Below are 19794 nucleotides of genomic sequence, written 5' to 3'. Positions count from 1 at the left end.
GGAGTTTCGGTTGGGCATTAGTCGAATTAGTTTCATAACCTATAGAATAGATAGAACTACACATTAGAAAATCGAAGCTGAGAAAACATACCAATCTAATACGGCTTTTGGGACTTTGCTCACTCCTCCTCGTTACCACCTGAAATACCTCCGAGCAGTCCTCCCAACAGCCCGCCAACGCCCTTCTGCACGCCGCCCGCGGTGCTTCCAAGGCCCCCGACAAAATCGCCCCTGCCCAACTTACCCACGCCCTCTCCCAATCCGCCAGTAATACCACCGACGGCATCACCAGCTCCCTTCCCCACTCCACCAACCACATCCCCAAGCGGGCCGCCAACCGTTCCCCCCACCCCACCCACAGCATCTCCCACGGTATTTCCGAGACCCTGTTCAAGTGTCAGCTCACCCTCAACTCAACTAAACCCAATAAAAGAAAGAACAACATACCTTCCCAACCCCGCCAACCGTGTTTCCGACCCCACTCGTCGCGCCTCCCACCGCACCCCTAACGTCTCCCTTACCTAGTGCTCCTGTGGTCTTACTAACTGTCCCCTGGACGCCCTTCGTCACCGCCCCCGTCGTATAGTACAAGTTATCCGTTGCGCCTGTCGCCGTCTTGCCCACTCCATCCGTGACATGCTTCACCGGTTTCCCTACTCCAGCAGGCAGCTTGTCAAGCCCCTTACCCGCGACGCCAGTAACGCCATTAACAGTGCTGTTCAGGCCAGTCGTCGCAGAGTCGGTCACCGTGTTCACGGTACCCGTAGTGAGGCCGACGCCCTTGTTGAGGGTGCCGGTTGCGGCGTTGGAGGCGCTGCCGATGACGCCGGGTTTCTTTGCGGGCTGGGCGGCCGGGGCGATCTTTTTCGCGGCTACGGGGGTGGGCTTTGTGCCGTCGGGGTTGGCGGCGGGTTTGACGGGGGTTTTCTTGATGGGGGTTGCTTTAGCGCCGGTTGTTGTTGTGGAGGGTGTGCTGGTTGCGGGTTTCGCGGGGGTGCTGGTCTTCGCTGCGCTGGTGGCTTTTGAAGATGGGGTGGCTTTTGAGATGGGTAGGGGTTTCTTTGTGCCGATGGGTGTTCGGGCTGGCTTGGGTGTATCGCCCACGGAGGCTTTCGGCGCGGTGGTTGGGGTCTTCTTCGCGGGGCTAGCTGTGGATGCTGTATTCGAGCCAGCAGATGGAAGCGATTTCTTTGTCCCGATTGGTGTCCGCGCAGGCGTAGCCTTCGCCGGCGTCGTAGTCTTCGAAGCTGGGCTATTCGCTGGCATAGAGGTCGATGCTGAGTTCAGCTTCGACGGGGCTTTCTTAGCCGGAGTCGTAGTGTTTGTGGTAGACTTCGCGGTGGTAGCCGGTGTAGCCTTCTTCACCGGAGTAGCTTTCCGTGTAGCTGGCGCTGCGGTTTTCTGCGCCGTTGCAGCAGGCTTCTTCGCGGTCGACTGGCCTCTCTGTGAAGCGCCTTGGGCGACTTTGGAAATATTCGCTACGCCGGCTGTAGAGAATGATTAGCATAGACTCTTCCATCCGAAGTAAGACTCAGCGCTTATGAGAAGCACATAACATACCTTGAAGCCCAGCGTTCTGCTTCTTGAGCTCATCAACAGCGAACATCTTGCTCTACTTTTCAATCCTTCTCGATACAATCCCAATAGCTCAAAGAAAATCGATTTCGAATCTTTTGATAATCGCTTTAAGAAAATATTAAATGCGCAGTAGATCACAAACCAGGGCTCGCATCCAGGCGTCGTAGATATATGGGTGCTATACCCGATCGCGCATACGTCACTTTGCAGTTTAGCGTCATCAGGGTTGCGCGAGATTCAAGTTTCGCACACAACGAAAGGCGGATCGCTGCAGGGAACAAGCTGGACCGTTAATCGTTCTGTGATGGCTGGACCCTTTGGAGATCGAGGCTGCTGCAAAGTTTCGTCGGCGGAATAATGTCTGGCTGTGTAGAGTGGTGAGTGGTGTTGGCTTTTTGCAGCGACGACGTGCGATCTGGAAGAACATTTGCCGTCGGGGTCACGATCGCGAAACGGAACTGCCCTGTTATTCTGTCTTTCTAGCTGCATTCCATTAGCAAGTTTTTCTACCATTGCATTGGCGGCTAGCGATACTTGATGAATGTGACCTAACCAATCGGAACTTTTCTCCGTGAGCCCTATAGGGCCACGGTGTGCTTTAGAACCTAGTGAGAGTAACTTTTGAGTAGTTCTACATGGACGCCTTACCGACCAGCGCCTTGTCTAAATCAGACCTTGCTTCCCATCCGAAATGAGATTGGTCCACCCTCTCTCTCGTTGCATTGAAGCAACGAACGGGTTCCCAATACCCATATAAATCATAGGAACAGGGTATCAATACTCGCAAATTATCACCGCCCTATGCTCGCTATCAGATCGCTCAATACATAGAATCAATTGGAAAGTCAATATGTAGGCAAAAATCTCCCTAGATGCCGAACTTCTCGCGCAAGAATTCTTTCACCTGCTTGTTGCCAGAGCCCTGAGCACTGCGTGGGAAAGACTCCACTTTTAACCCTTCGAGTGATCGTGCCCGGCTCACTGTAGGGAAAATTAATTCGAGAACCAGATAGATTGGGATCAAATACTCACAGGCCACATATGCCTGACCTTGTTCGAACGATTTCGACAGGTTTACAACCACTCGATTCAACGTCATGCCCTGTCGAACATTAGTCGTGAGTTTAGGAATTGGGATCTAAAGTACGAACCTGGCTCTTATGCGTCGTCATTGCCCAAGCTGCCATAAGCGGGATCTGAGTCCTCGCAAGAATACTATACGGCGGCTCGTCCCCGAGCTCGTTGACAGTACAGTCGGCATAGATAGTCCGTTCAACGCCGTTTAGGAATCTGACGATAGGCCAAGCCTTGTACTTCATCTGTTTGACGTACTCCTTAAGTCGCTCCTCGCGGAAAGCGCCGTGGTCTCCCTGGAGGACCGGAACTCCCGGCTGGTAGGTATCATTATCCCTGCCCCTGTTTGTAGCCGCCTTTGGCATCTTGTTCTTGTCGTAGTCTTCAAAGCCCTGGATGGTGCCTTGCGAGCCGTTGACAAGGCCCGCGCCGATATCGAGGTTGTGGAGTAGCACTACCAGCATCCCTTTCTTCAGCTGAATCTGGCTCTCGAAGCGATGCTCCCGAAGCGCAAGAAGCGACCCATCGGGGCCTACATCACCCTTAGACCTTAGGTTCCCATGCTTCTCATTCCACTTGAAGTGGTCTACGCACTTATATGTGCGAGCTGTCGTACGTAGAGCTTGGAACTTTGCATCGTTAACTCTCTTCACTTCTTCGCGGGTCGCGAATAGCTGAATAGCATTGCGGGTCTCCGAATGATGGTTGAGGAGAGTATCGAAGTCTTTTGGCAACAGAGGAGTGCCTATACGCAGCTTTTGGAGGATATCGATGAAGGTCTTGTCGCTCTGTCTGTGGATACTCGTGAGGTTGATGTGCGAAAAGTTGCACTCTTTCCAGGCATTTGAGCGAAAAGCCCTGTTTAGGTACACATTAGTAAGTGTCTCGTATTCAAAGGTGAGGCAAGTCCACAAGTAAGCTACTTGAAGTTGCCTTCATCTGCAAAAGGCCTCCACAAGTGGTTTTCCAAAGCCAAATTGAGCATACTGCATGTGGTGTGGACCGCAAAGTACGTACCATTTGTCCTCGTCATAGTAGGTGCCGTGCATTCGGCATTTGTACTCTGTCCCCTCCCTATTTCTGACAAGCTCCCTTCCACATTCGATGCAGTGCCTGAAAGGTTGGACCGGCGGAAGCTGGCAAAAGTCGCCCGTGACAACCAACTGGACGCCGCCAAAAGCCGCATCACTCCCCCGGGCCTCCTTCATCACCGCATTGAGCCTCTCGAAATGTAGATTCTCGACCATGCTGATCTCATCGATAACTAGAACATCGGTTTCCATAAGGCGCATGCGTACGAATTTGCCGTGGGCAGCGCGCTTCAAGTCCAGTAGAGGCTTCTTGTGACTGTCGGGCGTCCATCCTGCATAAGTCCACGTAGTAGACCCATTGATATCGAGCGCCGCCCGGCCCGTCGGCGCGACGATATTAACCCTCATGCCCCGCTCATTGAAGCGCTTCACGAAGGCCTTCAGCACGGTAGACTTGCCGCATCCAGCGGAGCCGGTGTAGAAGACGTTTTGACCGCTAAGGATAAGGTCGACTAGATCGGCCTGTTCTTTGCACAGCGTCGGTTCGGTGATGGGAACAACATCGGCTGTGGACGCGTCCAGAACGGCTGCGGGCGGAGGTGGAGGAGAGGGTACAGTGTAGGCCGTCACCGACGGACGATGAGACGCCGGATCTGATGGTATATGGAGGGGAGCATCTTGGGTACCTATTATAGGCGGCTGGGCTTCGTAGACTGCCTGTTCAAGCATGCTCCGGGGGGCCGCGGGCTTAACGTGCTGTGGCAGCTCGTCGTCATCGTCGATTAAGCTGATAATCTCCACCGGCTTTTGTGTTGTGGCTGCAGGCAGAGGGATTCCAGCCGGATTGTAGTACTGCGGAGCAACATGGGCACCGTTCGCCTGCGACTTGTGCTTCTGATGCCTCTTTTGCCCAGAGTTGTGAGACTCTATATGATCCTTGCCCCTCTGTCGCTTCTTCGACTTCCCTAGCCCTCCAACGCTCACTGGGGCCGCTGGAGACGCGTTCTCGTCGTTTCCGTACGTTTGCCATGGGTAGGATGGTGGGGCCATGGTGTCCGGATTCGAAGCGCCCAAGCTGCAGACGCGACCGCCCCGCAGCTCCGACAACCCTCGCGCGGATGAAAGCTGTTCGATTGTGTAAAAGCCGATGGAGGTCCTGTACAGCGTATGTGAGCGGTCAGATAAAGTACTTGTAAATTCTAGCGAGAATATGAATGAGGTGTGGATTGCAGTTGACGTTTGAGAGTGCCCAAGCGAACGCGTGGAGGGCCTAGACACGCGGAACACACGAACTCACGCGCTAGTGTTTACTAGCTCAGCCCTATCAACGGTTCTCCCCCAACCGCTCCTATGCATCTATACATATGCTGGTAACAAGTATCTCTTCTACTAGGCTGCAATTAACACTTTGAGCTGTGTTGCCGATCAAACTCGGCGCACAGGCTTAATGTGTTTATCTCTCTGATGCCAGCTGGGCGTCTCGGAAACCAGCATGCCTTCAATCACAAGCCTCGTTCGCAATCTTCTGCTTCTTTCTCGGCTTCAGCGGTTCCGACCCCGTATTCCGAGAACTCAAGCGCCCACTTCCAATCCACCCTCGCTTCGCGGTAATCGGCTGTAGAAAGCCATCGAAATGCACACCACCAGTCATACGCTCTTCATTATCCGAGTCATTCGTGTGCGGATCGTACTGGTGAACGCGCTTAACGTGCTCAATAACCCGATACTGATACTCGAAATCCTGTTCATGTCCCCAGCAATCCTTGTGCGGACATCGAAGGGTACCGGCTTCAAAGTAGGGGCGTTTTGGACCTAGTGAGGCTCCGATAACGAGGTTTTCGGGTACGGGAATCGTAGAGGGTGTGTAATATACCGGCTCAGATACAGACTTGGTAGCAAGGCTTTCATCGAATGGTCGGAACGCCATGCTTTCGCCGAAGAGTGCTGCACAGCGCTGGGCTGTTCGAGCAACTGCCTTTTCGTTCCAGCCCGTCATGGCTGCGATACCCAGCACTTCGCTCCAATCCATTAGTCCTACTTGCTCATGCTGCCTGTTAGATGTTGCCGAGCTGTATTCTTCATTTGAGGAGTCTTGAGACTTGTTGCGCTTGGGCTTCGCTGGTGAGTTCTCTGACGAACCGGCCTCGGTTGCCGTGCCCTCATCGTAGTCAGCCGGATATTCCGACGCCGAATCGCCATCGTGCTCAGCGTGTGCTTTTTGTCTGCCTGGCTTCTTTTTGCCCTTCGATGAAGGGCCTGTGCGAGATGAAAGTCGAGAGCCTGTCTTCCTAGCCCGAGCGCGCTGGGAACCGCGCCTTGATGACGGCCTCGAGGCAGCGTCTGAGGTGAATTCGCTCGTAGACTTGTCACTATCGTCGCCCCTCCCAAGGTGATTGAGTCGGGTGCGGCGAACACCTAGTGCCAGGTAGTCTAGCTGAGAGAGCAGAGAATTGACCGAAGGCTGCAATATGTCCTGCGCCTTAGTGTCGTCGGCGAGAACCACAGGCTTCCCAATCAACGACTGGCGGCCAGTTGAGTGCGGGTGCTGAGACTCCTCTGGCGCGCTCGCTAATGGCAATGCACCATCCCCTATAGATCCATGCGCATCTCGCAGTTCAACACCGGAAGAGCCTTGACCGGAAGCAGCTGCCAGAGAACATGGAGCCCCCTGGGTGCCCCTTGACCCCAATCCCGAGCTCACCCGAGCAATTGGGCTATTATCTGCGTGCTCTGTGTCGGACTCTCGCGAAGACCACTTTTCTTTCGCCACCCGCATAAACAGAGCCAGCATTTCCCCTCGCAGAACCTCTCCTGCGTCTCGCCTATCGAATCTCCTGCCATCCCATGTATCCTTGTCGCTATCCGCGTTGGCCGGGCCAATTTCGAAGGCCGAAAACGTGTGCGGAGGTTGTGGCCACGCTGTCCAGTGCTTCTTCGGGACAAGCTCCATCTGCACTTCGCCAGTTGGATCCGTGAATTCCAATTCGTCTCCTTTCCTCAACCAAGAATCTCTGCTCTGCCAGCTCTCCACCCCAGCCAATTGTTCCGCAGGCCGTCGTACACGACGCTTCAAACTGTGTGCGTTGTAGAGATGTGCTCCAAGATCTCGGGCTTCTATTTTTTCAAGCGCGGCGGCAACCTGGCGATCTGGCGCCGTGTATCGTCGCCATTGATGCGGTCTTCCGGGGAAGCGATTCGGGCGGGAGGGTTCTTGGTCCGATTCGAGATCAGACTCGTTCTCATATTCTGAATCCTCTACTTCCTCTTCGTCAGAATAGAGAGGGTGCAAGGCAAGCGGCGGGTCCTGTGCGTATTGCGGGGTGGGCGAGCGCGAGGGTGCGGGATAATCTGTTAAATCGTCTTCCTGAGAAGTCGGCGTCTGTGGGACGGAATCATCGCCGCCGAATAAGGACATCCTGAAAGATGTCCAGTTCCAAGTTATTCGCGGTGCGGGTTAAGTGGGTGGTACGATCCATTGCTGGGCGGGGTGGTGGAAAGGAAGGGTGGAGACCTTCAAAGGTGGATCCAGGTCTGACGCGAGGTCACGTGGCGTCGCGTTACCTACCTAGGCCTTAGCTCGCAGATAATCATTATTTAAGACGTTTTCCAACGCCTTTTCGCCTGAAAGCCAAATGTAGTCCCGGAGGCCATCCTCTCTCCCGGGGCGGTTTTGGTATGCTGATTATGCTAACGCTGTTTGCGTTGAGACTTAGGCAGGGAGCACTGTGAAGACAAGATTCATTCCTTCCTTAATTGAAAAGCTCATAGCGATGCTGACAAGGGAAGTTGCAAGATGCCAAATGCCTAATGTTTCGGCTACGTGTCCTGGCGCCCACCCAGTCACCTCTTTAGATCAGCGTACTGATGATACACCATCCCGGAGGCCTTCAGCTCCCTTAGTTAAGGGCAACTCTAAATTGACAACCCACGGCGCGTTTCCGGGTTCATCCTTCTCGTCCATCACAGCGGCATTCACCATCAGAGTCTGCTTTCGGTCGCGAAAGGCCTCGGCTGAATTCGGAGGCAGACTCGCGTACCCTTTCCGCTTCGCCTGATTTTTCCCTACCCACTCCTTGGGAAGGGCAACGATGCAATCTAAGTCGTCACCACTCTTCTCCTCCTCCTCCCACTTGGGGTCAAATTCGATCCGTTGGGCACCATAACCCCTATGCACATGCCCAAAACAGTGCAACTTGGGCCGCGTCCGCGCGATTGCTCGTCGGAGATGCTCGCACCCAGCACTTCGTCCGTCCGAGGTTGAATCGAGGATATATTTGGGTGGGCCGTGCGTCATAACGATATCGACGCCCTCGGGAATGACCGACGTCTCGGTACCAACGTTTTCCGCCCACTTTGGTGAAAATTCGTTGAAGCGGTCTTTGTTGCTGGGGTACTGGAACGCTGAAGCTCCGTATTTTGGCGTCCAAGGGCTTGCGTAGATGCTGAAGGTCGCACCAGACTTCAGGGTGAAGGTGTGCGTTCCTTCGTCGAGGACGGAAACCCCAGCCCGACGTGCTTCAGGCCCGTATGCAGTGTCGCGGGCCTTTAGATGGTCGTCTTCGGTGCCCCCTTCAGCGAGGTAGTAATCTTTGTCTAAGGAGATCTCGTGGTTGCCGGGTATGACGAGCTTGAGCTCTGCATTGACCTTCCTGAGGGCCTTCAGGGCATTGGAGATACTCGAGGGGGTGCCGTCCTCTGTTAGATCGCCGCAGTGGAGCAGGACGTCACAGTGGGGGTAGAACGAAAGCTCTGCATCATGAGTGTCGGAGATGACGAGGAATTTGACGCTTTCTGATGTCTTGAAGCGCTGCAGGACTGGTGATGACGAAGTGGTAGGAGATGGAGAACGAGAGCGCTTCAGGGGGTGTTGTGTCGCCATGGTAAGTGAATAGAAATATGACTGCGAGTCTGCAAGTGTGATGGAAGAATGATGAGAAATGATGAATTGTAATAGAAGAAGCCCACCCTATATAGCCGTTGGACCGCCCTTACGTTCAAAAATTTGACTTTTTGTTGGCTTTAGTTCCTTAGTTTCGCGAAATAGTTTGGTTGAACCGGAAGAAAAGGTTGTGCAGACAATTCAAACTGGAGTTGAGAATACTTGCCTTGATATCCTGCGAGCATCAAGTAGCATATGGTGAACTTAAGTATTCCTTCAAATAGTTTACCTGAGGATAACAGGTGAGCAAGCGAGTACCGGCGCAACGAATGCGAGAGCAATATGCCCTCCCAACCCAGACAACCTTGGAACGCTGAAGATGGTGCCACCTGGGTGTTACTCATGGAGAGAAATCAAGCTACAGAATCTCTTCGTCGGAATACCTAAGCATGCTCGGGCTATGAAAGAGGAAGAAACGCGCTCCTGCGAACGAGAAAGTCAAGGTTGACATAAGCGCGAGGCACCGCTCGAACGCGATTGGCCAACGCATGGATGCGCCCAGGGCCGGGAACCTGCTGCTAAGCCGCATTTGAAACCCGACGACACATCAGCGTCCGTGGCATTGCTCTTCGAGGCTTGGGAATCCTCCGCAAGGGCACGGCGCAGTCACTCATCGTTAGTGTCACACGCCGAGCGTAGGTAAGTCCGCAGCTTTCCGCACCTCCACACTTTCTTTGTTCTTACATACATTCCTTTCCCACTACATGTCTACAAACAATCTACATGGGACCTACTTAACCGATCATCCTAATGGGCCGCAGATACCACTCTGTCCGCCGTCTCTACCGCCAACCAATCCTCCGGGTCCTCTTCGCCCTGTTCCTGCTTTGCGATACGCTGCATATACTCAATATATATTGGACGCAGGCTGCCGCGCGCCGTTCCCCGCCGCCTCCCCGCAATACGCGGCGCATCTACATCGCCGCACAGCATTGGAACACCGCGAGGGTACTCCGGGAACGCTGGAACAATTCCCTCGTAGCATTGATCAAGGAGCTTGGGATCGAGAATGTATACGTCTCCATATACGAGAGCGGGAGCTATGATGATACAAAGGACGTCTTGAGAGAATTGGATGCGACGCTGGGCGAATTGCAGGTCAAGCGGACTATCTCGCTCTCGGACGTTTCGCACAAAGACGAGATCACGAAGCAGCCGGGGGACCATGGTTGGATTAAGATTCCTTCGGGCGACATTGCGCTGAGACGCATACCTTTCCTAGCGAACCTGCGGAATCAGGTCTTACAGCCGCTTGAGACGTTGTCTTCGCAGGGTCATCTATACGACACCGTATTGTTCCTCAACGACGTTGTCTTCACGGTATGCGCCACAACGGAATCAAACCCCGGGATATATGCTAACTGAGTGTAGCCGCAGGATGTACTCCGGCTGCTCGACACGAACGGCGGCTCATACGGCGCGGCGTGCTCTCTAGACTTCTCAAACCCACCGTACTTCTACGACACCTTTGCGTTGCGCGATTCGAACGGCCACGAGGCGGTGATGCAGACATGGCCCTATTTTAGGTCTTACACCTCAAGATACGCCGCGGAACGCCTTCTACCGGTCCCCGTCGCGTCGTGCTGGAACGGCATGGGTAAGACTGCCCGCCCCCCATGACCCTCTACTTGCCTTAAGCACCGTATCTAACTAAGCACACTCACAGTGGCCATGCGCTCCGAACCCTTCCTAACCCCCTCCCCGCTCCGCTTCCGCGGCATCCCCGATTCCCTCGGCTCGTACCACCTAGAGGGCTCCGAATGCTGCCTGATACATGCCGACAATCCGCAATCCGCCACGCGGGGCGTCTTCCTAAACCCCATGGTGCAAGTAGGCTACAACGGCACCGCGTACGACGTCGTGCACTCGAAATCCGCAGAAATATCCGCCTTCGGAATCTACACTGCTATCTGGGAGAACCGCATACGCCGCTGGACGACGTCGCCCCTGTTCAAGGAGTCGGTGGTGCATAGCAGAGTGAAGAAGTGGAGGAAGAAGGATCCGGCGAGGGAAGAACGCGGCGAGTTCTGCTTGGTTAACGAGATGCACGTCCTCCACGAGAATGGCTGGCGGCACGTGTGAAGGGCGGGTGCGGACGCGAAATGAGTCGAATCCAACTCGGCGCTCCTAACTGCGCTCGCCCGCCGGAGGAACAAACCCGCAGCATCACCCGGCTCTGCTATCAGGTCGGAACGAACTATTGGCACAATCCCCGCCCGCTACGGAGACCGCGACCAGCGTTACACCCTCGTCGCAGAAGTCCCAAACCACTAGATCGGCTAAAGCCCTGGGAACGAAGCTAGAGAGCTAGACACGAAGACGAAAACGGGTAGAAGAGGGATAGCTTGCTGAAGGAAACTCAAGTCGGCGCAAGGCGCGCCTGACTCCCTGTACACCCATGTTCCTCGTAGAAGAATGAATGCACCGTGCGGTACGAAGCCAAAGACGCCAGTCCAGCCTGATCATCCGATAACAACCAGATTTCCATGTCTAAGGTCTTGATGTAAAGCAATCAAAGTGTTGGGGTTTTGGATACCTAAGACGGTTTTAAATCAAGAGCTTTGCTGATAGGTACCTCCACGCCATATTCGCTACATGGAATTCTATTATGGCGCCCTGGGTTCGCGTTCGCCTTCTTTCTTCAAGGCTTACCTCAAGCACTCATCGCTGCCAGCTTTGTCATACTGATTCTTATGCTCATTGTCTATCTACGGTCGCGTATATCGCGCAAGGCACAACTCATCCGTTCCGGTATCCCAATTCGATGCAAACAAACGTTGAAATCAGGTAAACGCCAAAGCGCCTCCATGCTCCACCCACAAACATCCCAGATGATCAGCCCAACCACCCGGTCTTATATCGCGCCCATGTGTTGGAATAGAGAAAGAAGATGGTATCGGGGGCGCGCTGAATGAAAGAAACATGGGAGAGAAGAAGCCGCCCAGCCCGCCTTCACACTCTATCCTCCGCAAAGTCAAGCACCTCGCAGTCATCCTCGAAGAAACCCTCCTCATCCTCTTCCGTGCCCTCCCTCCTCACGCGTCTCCGCCTAGTAGTAACAACGACTTGCTCGACTTCTTCTTCGCCGTCGCGGAGTACCAGTTTGTTCTCGATGTGCGCAGCGACGGCGGCAGCTAGATCATCCTCGCCGGAATCGTATGCTTGAGTTGTGGGAGACGAGATACGGGTGGCTTCCACGTCTTGGCCGAAGAACCATGGCGACTCGTCGTTTTCGTGGTGAAGGTTCGAGATGATGTCGGGTGTTGGGGGGTGGTATTCGCTGTGGCTGTTGTGGACGTCCGTCTGATGCCGGGAGTAGACGAAGCGGGTCACCCGGCGGTCGGTGTAGAAGGGTTGGTAAGCAGGGTTGGTCTCGATCTCTGAGAAGCTGAGGGGTGCTGGTGAAGACCCTGTGGGCTTGCCAGTTGCTCCGGGTTTTCCTTTGCGGGGCAACGAGCGAGGGAGCCATTCGCCGTGTATGTCGTTTGCGTTGTCTTGCTCGCCAGGCGGAGGATATAGTTGAGCAGCAATTGACGGTGCGAATAGCGTATCCCGGACTGGCGCAAGGCCAAACTCTACCAGCTTTTTCTTCGAAATAGAAGTCGCATTAGCAGACTTGCCTTTGCCGGTAGCGGGTCGCATATGCACACGATATATCTGGAGCACACCGCCAGAGACCAAAGCAATCGATCCTCGGCCCTTCCCAGTCAACCACCGCACGCTGTGAGGCTTGATACCGCTTGGAGAGGTGGGAAGCGTGAGCTTGTTATCGCCAGCATGCCGAATATTGTTAATCGACTTGCCCACTCCAGCAGCAACGGCCTTGCCTGATTTAGCTCCCGCAGCGGGCGTCATACCGAGACTACTCAGTGTGAAGCGCGAGCCGTTGCTATTGTTGCGTGGGCGCATAGCGCTAAGGAACGGCTTCGCTGTGCCATTGATAGCTTGCATGGCAGAGCTGACGGCACCACCACGCCCAGCGGTAGCGTCTTCTTTGGACTTCGAGGCTTCGTTCGGCTTGCGAATGCGTCTTTGGGGGGGCCATTGGAAGGCGGATGCCGGCATCAGGAACATATGTACAGTGCCTTTATCCGTAATGACGGCGAGCTTGTCGATTCTCGGCGCGGACCAGACTACCTCTACAACATTGGTGACGGTCATTCGCGCGAATCTAGCGACCTGCCGTACGTACGGTCCGGTGGGCTGTTCCCGCATTGTTTTGCGCGCGCGGCGGAAATTCATGCGTTTGAGGTCCCATACGTCTTGGAAGTCGCCTTTCTTGCTGACAGTCATGAGCAACAAGCCGCTCGGCGAGAACGAGAGAAAGCTGCAGCCCAGGGCGGCAGGAATGGTAGCGACCGCATGTAGAGCGCTCTTGTTCTTGGTCTCTTCAGCATCTTGAAGCCTCTGCAGATCGAAAATTGATATCACGGTGGATTCCTGCCTCGGCTGGGTTTGGCTATGGCCATGAGTCGGTGGGAAGTACTGCTGCGTTGGCTCTGAGCCGTAAGGGACATTTGCGTTCCCGTTAGCCTGCGATCCCTTGTTCATGTAGCTCTTGAAAGCCTGGATACCCTTTTCGGTAGCCCATCTCGCGCCCTTGATCGCTACCTGGGTGCCCTCCCTCGTTAGGCGATTGATCAAACTGGCTGCTTCAGGGGCATCCACAGCACAGTTTGGCGAGGGTTGAGGTGGCACGGTGTGATGTGCTAGGCCGGGCGGCCGCTCATAGTGGGGCGAGACGAGAGCAACGCCATTGACGGGATACAGAGCAGTCGATGCCGGCGGTGTAACAGCTAACCAACGATCGGAAAGGGAGAAAATCGGTACTCCGTACTTCTCAGGCGGTAGATCCTCCAGGCTGCCATCGGCGGCACTAGAGGTACTGGAGTGAGAAACCCGCTCTCGGAACTGAACGGACGTCCAGACCTTTCCTATGCATCGAAATCTCTCTTGATAGTCTTCGTGGTCTTTCAGGTAGGGAGCGAAGACGAAGATCTCACCACTTTCACCGGACGCCACCACGACAAATTTGCCCTTAGCATCGACCACGAAATCGCCAACAGGAGGCGGCGGTTGGAACATCGGGCTATCGACAGGACTAACAACCGGGATTAGAGGGCTCTGGTAGAGGACGGCAATTCTCCGTTTCTCTTTCAACGAATACACTTCCACTGTGGTCTGGTAATTGGCAACTCTGCTGGCAGAGTCGTCCCCGCGCCGGGAAGAGGGCCGGCTCGGAGATCCTGACGAAGAGTCATCGATCACGGAAGAGGGTCCGCTTCCGCTGTGGCTGCTCTGGGCTTCTCCGAGAACTGGTCCATGAAGCGTAAGAGCGATCAAGGGTCTGGAAGCGCACAGGGGGTCTCTACGGCAGGTCCAAGGGAGGACTTTCGCTCCTACAACACTTCCCCTCAGGCCTTCTAGACGGCCGACAACATCCATCTTGCCTTTCTCAACCCGGAAAACATCGATCCCGCCCTGATACCCGACGACCAGGACATTTTCTGCCCCTCTCGCAGCCTCGTCTCCTGCCATGCTAAGGGTGTCGAAGCCACAGTAGTATCCGCCTTCACCCGCAGTAATGCCCTCGTCTGGCACGTTATTCAACCCAAGATCGAAGTCAGGGAGGTTGTAGAAATGCGCCTGCGGTTGATGGGGCAGGGGCGGGTTCGCAGCAAAGTGGCCAGAAGGCGGTCTGACTCCGTATTGCGAGTACATGGAAGCTCGACGGTCTCGTGCTGGCGATTCGTGAGGCGAGCTTTGCAGCCGGCCGCCGAAGCTGGTATAATGGTTTGGATGGCTCAGGGGTCTCATGCCCGCTGCCGGAGGGGAGTTGGACATGGCCTGTTGGCCTGGCGAGTTGTGGAAGTTCGGAGGCGAGCCGTTGATGGCGATGCCGCCGTTACCCGGGGACGCTTGGTTCGCAAAGAAGGGCAAGGACTTGGTCCACTCGTTTGTATATTGTGCGGCAGTCTTGGTGGCGCCGAGTGCCGAGAGCAGAGGGGAGGTTGTCGCATTATACGCAGGGGGCGCGGTAGGGGAGGCGGAGGAGTACCTCTTTGCCGTGGGTGGGGACTTTGTTCTGCGTTGGAGTCAGCCTCTATGACGAGCAAACGGTCCACGCAAGGCGCGCAGAGCCGCCTTCACAGAGTGCGCTCTCAAGCGCCGAGCTGGCTGCCAGGCATGGAGCAGCCCAGCATAAGCTCGACACAGCGGATGGGCCAGACTCACATCTCTCGGGGATATATGCGCGTAACCCGCTCTCCATACCTATCTCTTCTTCCCAGCTCATATCGCGAGATATTCCGGCCGCGGGCCTGCGCGCTGTCCAGCACCCTGTTGCGGCTGCGCTGCTGCTGGTGCAGGTAGGTAAGATTGGAGACGGGGTGCGTGTGGTCGGCTGCGGGGTCGGGCGAAGGGCTCATTCAAACAGCGGGAATGGTGCAGGAGGTGCTTTCGGTAGCGCGAGCAGTGCGTGTCTGCGGTATGCGGTGCGGGCGGGTGTTGAGGCGCGGCGGGTGAGTCGAGACGGGAAGCTTGAGTGCTAGACAAAGGCCTGCGTCATCTACGGACCTGACTGGGACGCGTGCTCGGTCCCGTGCCAGACGACTTTGGAACAGCACCACGCCCGTTCAGCGGATGCTGGTGCCTGCCAAAGCTGCTATCTGGCCTCTTCTCTCTGCGTGAGTGCGGTCGAGCTGGCCGGTCGCGGATCGCCGAGGCGGGCTTGCGGGGCTGGCGAGCTGGTGCGGACGTGTGCTCGTGGAGCTCCCCAGCAGTCAATGCAGAGGAGGAGAAGAGGTATCGCTGGCAGGAGGGCGCGGCGGCTCCTAGATATACGGCAGGCAAAGTGTTGGGACTGTAAAATGCAGCTATGCCGGGTTCGCGGACGTGCAGAGAGCCTATCTGGGCTCTATCAGTTCGAGGGCCGGTGGAGGAGGGGCTTGCAGCACCTCCGGGCGATTCGGCGGAGGCGTGGGACCCCGCCGCCCTTTGCGCCATCCGCCCTTCCTCCCCGCCCACGCAATATACCTCTGCTACAGTTCCGTCTCGATACGGCTGCAATAAGCGCGACGACTCATATCCCAGTCCCCAGAGAGCTGCTTCTGCGCTCGCTTGGAGCCGAAAGCGGACCTCCGGAATGCGACTCCAATGGTTCAAGCTCTCCGCGACTGAGTCACCTATCACAGCCCCGGCCTCACCCACACCTCCACGTCTTCGTGAGCAGCAAGCCAGCCCTTCAGGACTATTCCTGGAGCCTCAATAGATCATCCGTTGTATACTTGCTGGGCGGATCAGAGCGCCTTGATACCATCACCAAGCAGTGCGTCTTCGAAGGCAAGTGGCTACTACCTGGACCGCCCATCACGCGTCCAACACCCACAGCTAGTCCCTACGACTTCGGCCTTGAAGCTCATCGTAGAAGAGCCGAAGGACTCATCGTTCTCACGCAACATCAGGTTTCCGAAGGCTAGTTCCGACGCCCTGGAAGCGAAGCTGTCCGTCGTAACCGAGCCTGTCCGTGTTCAAACTGGGGAACATAACGCAACTCCGAACAGGGCTTCGATCCAAGGGCTTCTACGCGAACTGCTGATCAGCTCCTGTTCTCTGTTGCTTTAGGTATAACTGTGGAGGATCGTCGGCTGGGTACATCCAGGTCCGTTTGGTGATAAAGTACTCGAGTTCCCCCACAGGATTTCTGAACTTCCTCTACTTCGCTCAGAAACTCCACATCATGGCATTCTCCTTCCTTCCCCTCTTTGCTTTCCTGTTTTCAGTCTCAATATCCGGCGTCTACTCCGAGTATACCAACCTTCCGGATGTCGCCCCTGGCGTTTTCAATGTCAGCGCCCGTATAGAGATCACCACGACGGTCGCCGCCGCCTGGGATGCGCTCACAGATTTTCCAAATTACAGCAAGTGGAACCCCTTCGTCCGAGCTGCTATAGCGGTGTCGATAACGAACCTTACGCTCCCCGAGCAACGCCCCGTTGAGAATGACCGCCTCTTCTTCCGCGTTCAAATCCCGCCTTTACCCCTACCAGTGGACGAGGACACGCCCGACAACCCTCTTCATACTCAATTCGCTTACGAAAACGTCACTCATGTCCAACCTGACTTGGGACGGCTTGCCTGGGCTTATCAATCTCCAGAGATTCTCCTTGAAGCGGAACGTTGGCAGGCTTTGAGTGATATTGGGGGTGGGAAGGTTCTGTATGAGAGTCGCGAGGTGTACCATGGAGCGTTGGCCAGTACGCTTGAGGCACTGTACGGCGAAGGCCTTCAGGAGGCATTTGAGGGACAGGCAAAGGGGCTGAAGTTGTTGCTTGAAGAGACACTGTAGTTCCCAAGTTTGAGGAGGGCTATCGCTATTCAAAAACTATTTGACTCCAGTACCGTAGCCTTTATCACTTTCCGGCCTGCATTATTTGTCTCCGTTGTGGGAAGGAAAATGGCTTGGCAAAGATAGCCCAGCATCCCGCGCTCGGCATCCCGCGCTGTCGTCATCTGCACCCTGCGAATCACATCCGAACGCGCCCGAGGCTTCCACCAAAGCCGCGTGCTTGATAACATCATGAGGCTTCTCAGCATGTCGACCTGTCTCACATCTTTTTTATCGCCTGCCTGCTGACATGCCGTGGCACAGCTGGTGTCCTGAAGTCATCGCAGCAACATTCCATCCGTCCAAAGCCCGGGAATACCCACCTCGGACTTTCTGTATGTGATGCCAAGAGTATCTGGAGTTTCTTCAGCGGTAGCGACGGCATGACCGAGACTGAGATTGTAGTTTTTGCGAAGGCGCTCTCGAGAGTGCTGGGCTGGGTGTATTTCCTCTGCTGGTACGTCTCTCTCGTTCGTACGTGTATGTGGACCGAAGCAGGAGCAGCTCACTCTGCGAACCAGGTCAGGATCCTTCTACCCTCAGCCAATATCCAACTTTCGGCGCAAGAGCACCCTCGGCCTCGCGATCGACTTCCCTACCCTAAACGTCCTCGGCTTCTCCTGCTACACCATCTCGACAGCCGCCTTCCTCTACTCGCCCACAATACGCTCGCAGTATGCATACCGCCATCCTTCCAACGCAGAGACGACGGTGCGATTCAACGACTTCCTCTTTGCGGGACATGGAGCTATACTATGCGTTATCATATACAGCCAGTTCTTCCCCGCGGTATGGGGGTTCAAGGTCGGCTCGCGACAGAAGGCGAGCAGGGCTGCGCTAGGCATATTTTGGGGCAGTATCCTGGGGATACTGATTGTGGCACTGCTTGCGCAGACTTGGGGGAAGGATGGAGGATACGATCCTGAGGGATGGGCTTGGATTGACGTGGTAAGTGTGGAGAGAGGATATATTGGCTTAGCGTGTGCTGACTTTGAGCAAGATTTATGCACTGGGATATGTCAAGCTCATTACCGTCGTGGTCAAGTACATGCCCCAGGTGTGGGTGAATTATAAACGAAAGTCAACAGTAGGTACGTACGATCGCGGTGAACATATTGGCATGTCCTGGATCGCGAGCCGCCGAAGATCCCCATGAGTGGCTTGTCCACCGTTACGGAGGCCCGGGACTAAGACATGCTAGGATGTTGACTCCTTATTTTTAAGGCATTCGCTAATGTGTACCGTTTCGTTCACAGGATGGAGTATCTATCCGATGCTGCTGGATTTTGCTGGGGGCTGGCTTTCCTTAGCACAGCTGGTGATCGACTCTTCACTTCAAGCTGACTGGACCGGCATCACAGGTAATCCAGTCAAATTCGGCCTGAGCAACATCTCCATCGTCTTTGACGTCATTTTCATCCTTCAACACTATGTCCTATACCGCCATCCGCCTAAGAACATCGATGAGGGCGAGGAAGACTGGGGTAGCGAGCAAGAGCGCCTCCTATCACCGCGCATTCACTAGCTCGAGGCGAGCACGGTGTTCCCCGGATCGGGACAGCATCTCCTCGTGCTAAGCACGTTCGGCCGTTGTATAGCGCCGCTGTTCGACGAAAAAGGAAAGCCACCAACTAGACGCAGGGGAACAGTTTGCGCATCGCGGAAGTAGTTCGGCTTCCACGCGATGTCAAAGTCATGTCAGGGACAGAGTCAGCGTGGACCAACGATTTAAAGTTTCGAGCCTTTCCTCGCTGAATTCGGAGGCTCGGCAGCCGGCTATCTATGTATCCTGGCAGCCGCGTGAATCGGAAGATGGCTATAGATTTTCTAGATGCGCTTGCGTCAATATGTAGATCTCCTTAGGAACTCGGGAGACGCGTTTGCTGCCACGCGCGAGTGCCGTGTTGTGGGAGCTGATGATTTGCATGTGGCTGGCCGGATGGGATCGCTGATTCTCAGCGACGCACGAGTCAGTGGTTCGCAGGGATGGCAAGACTTGAGGGAGCAAGGGGTGCCAGAGTCTGTCGGCAGTGTTTTGCGCAAAGCGAGAGGGCCGTTTGAAGGTTGAGGTTCGCCGTCGTTCCTCTCTTGACATTTCTTTTGGCGAAACAGCATTGCGGAGACGAAAGAGGAAATCCTTCAGCCCAATCGATGGACTGAGGCGCGTCTCCAGGATCTCCGGCAGGGTTGGCACGGCCGAATCATGAAGCATCAGGCACGCTCAGGCACGACTTCAAACGGGTGGATCGGGTGGCTAAAAAATGCGGCGTCCAGTTCCGCCTCTGACGCTACCTCCTCGCATGACTTCCACCACCTCTACCCACCATGAAGGATCGATGTTGGCCTGCTGTGCAACTTCGCGGCATGTCCACGAAGTAACCCTGTGGAGATTCCAGCGCAAGAGCTTCGTTGAATCTCAGACATCGCGTCCGGAGACTTTCGACGGCCCAGCCCCGCACGTGAAGACCTCCGATCCGTACGCCTTTCTGATTTGATATTGCCAGTTCGAGCATCAGGGCCCAAGCACCTTCTGCACCGTCGGCTCGACCCGTTAAGGGAAGAATTAAGGGCAAAACTATTGGCCTGCCCGTCGCCTCCGACTCGACTCTACTCGGGCAATCCGTGATCGAGCTGCCAACACAGCCTACTGTCATCATCGACCGTCAAATCGGGACAGCGCCCTGCCGGACCAAGTCTAGCCTCAGCGCCGTCCCAGCAGGGAGGGAGCCATCGGTCTGTTTGGACGTGCTGGGCGGCGCTGGTCTCGGTTGAGACCCTTTGGTACG

At 55.3% G+C, this 19794-nt stretch overlaps 7 protein-coding genes across 7 annotated transcripts; 3 read left to right on the top strand and 4 right to left on the bottom strand.

Moving 5' to 3' along the window:
• Positions 1-2: 2 nt before the first annotated feature.
• On the bottom strand, positions 3-1958 carry BU26DRAFT_514856 (uncharacterized protein). Its single transcript, XM_033827928.1, has 3 exons — positions 1561-1958; positions 448-1487; positions 3-386 (listed from the first exon to the last, which is right to left on the bottom strand). Exons 1-3 carry the CDS (start codon positions 1604-1606, stop codon positions 120-122), a joined length of 1353 nt encoding a protein of 450 aa, XP_033690056.1. The 5' UTR covers positions 1607-1958; the 3' UTR covers positions 3-119.
• A 2980-nt stretch (positions 1959-4938) lies between these two features.
• BU26DRAFT_150228 (uncharacterized protein) lies at positions 4939-7220 on the bottom strand. The gene has a single exon (XM_033819971.1). It carries the CDS (start codon positions 7096-7098, stop codon positions 5182-5184), a length of 1917 nt encoding a protein of 638 aa, XP_033690055.1. The 5' UTR covers positions 7099-7220; the 3' UTR covers positions 4939-5181.
• A 251-nt stretch (positions 7221-7471) lies between these two features.
• Positions 7472-9020, bottom strand: BU26DRAFT_514854 (Metallo-dependent phosphatase). Its single transcript, XM_033827927.1, has one exon. The coding sequence runs from the start codon at positions 8560-8562 to the stop codon at positions 7537-7539; it is 1026 nt and encodes a 341-aa protein (XP_033690054.1). The 5' UTR covers positions 8563-9020; the 3' UTR covers positions 7472-7536.
• A 265-nt stretch (positions 9021-9285) lies between these two features.
• BU26DRAFT_150110 (glycosyltransferase family 69 protein) lies at positions 9286-11010 on the top strand. The gene is made up of 3 exons (XM_033819969.1): positions 9286-9942; positions 9994-10219; positions 10289-11010. The coding sequence occupies exons 1-3, from the start codon at positions 9373-9375 to the stop codon at positions 10702-10704; spliced, it is 1212 nt and encodes a 403-aa protein (XP_033690053.1). The 5' UTR covers positions 9286-9372; the 3' UTR covers positions 10705-11010.
• Positions 11011-11555: 545 nt separating this feature from the next.
• BU26DRAFT_150106 (uncharacterized protein) lies at positions 11556-15228 on the bottom strand. The gene is made up of 2 exons (XM_033819968.1): positions 14857-15228; positions 11556-14707 (listed from the first exon to the last, which is right to left on the bottom strand). The coding sequence occupies exons 1-2, from the start codon at positions 15048-15050 to the stop codon at positions 11575-11577; spliced, it is 3327 nt and encodes a 1108-aa protein (XP_033690052.1). The 5' UTR covers positions 15051-15228; the 3' UTR covers positions 11556-11574.
• Positions 15229-16126: 898 nt separating this feature from the next.
• Positions 16127-17070, top strand: BU26DRAFT_150104 (uncharacterized protein). The gene has a single exon (XM_033819967.1). It carries the CDS (start codon positions 16361-16363, stop codon positions 16967-16969), a length of 609 nt encoding a protein of 202 aa, XP_033690051.1. The 5' UTR covers positions 16127-16360; the 3' UTR covers positions 16970-17070.
• A 1-nt stretch (position 17071) lies between these two features.
• On the top strand, positions 17072-18679 carry BU26DRAFT_150096 (L-cystine transporter-like protein). Its single transcript, XM_033819966.1, has 4 exons — positions 17072-17465; positions 17530-17956; positions 18009-18099; positions 18265-18679. Exons 1-4 carry the CDS (start codon positions 17392-17394, stop codon positions 18531-18533), a joined length of 861 nt encoding a protein of 286 aa, XP_033690050.1. The 5' UTR covers positions 17072-17391; the 3' UTR covers positions 18534-18679.
• Positions 18680-19794: the final 1115 nt, after the last annotated feature.

This window comes from Trematosphaeria pertusa, assembly GCF_010094035.1.
Source record: "Trematosphaeria pertusa strain CBS 122368 unplaced genomic scaffold BU26scaffold_2, whole genome shotgun sequence".
Lineage (NCBI taxonomy): Eukaryota > Fungi > Ascomycota > Dothideomycetes > Pleosporales > Trematosphaeriaceae > Trematosphaeria > Trematosphaeria pertusa.
This window is presented reverse-complemented; position numbering and strand designations above follow the sequence as displayed.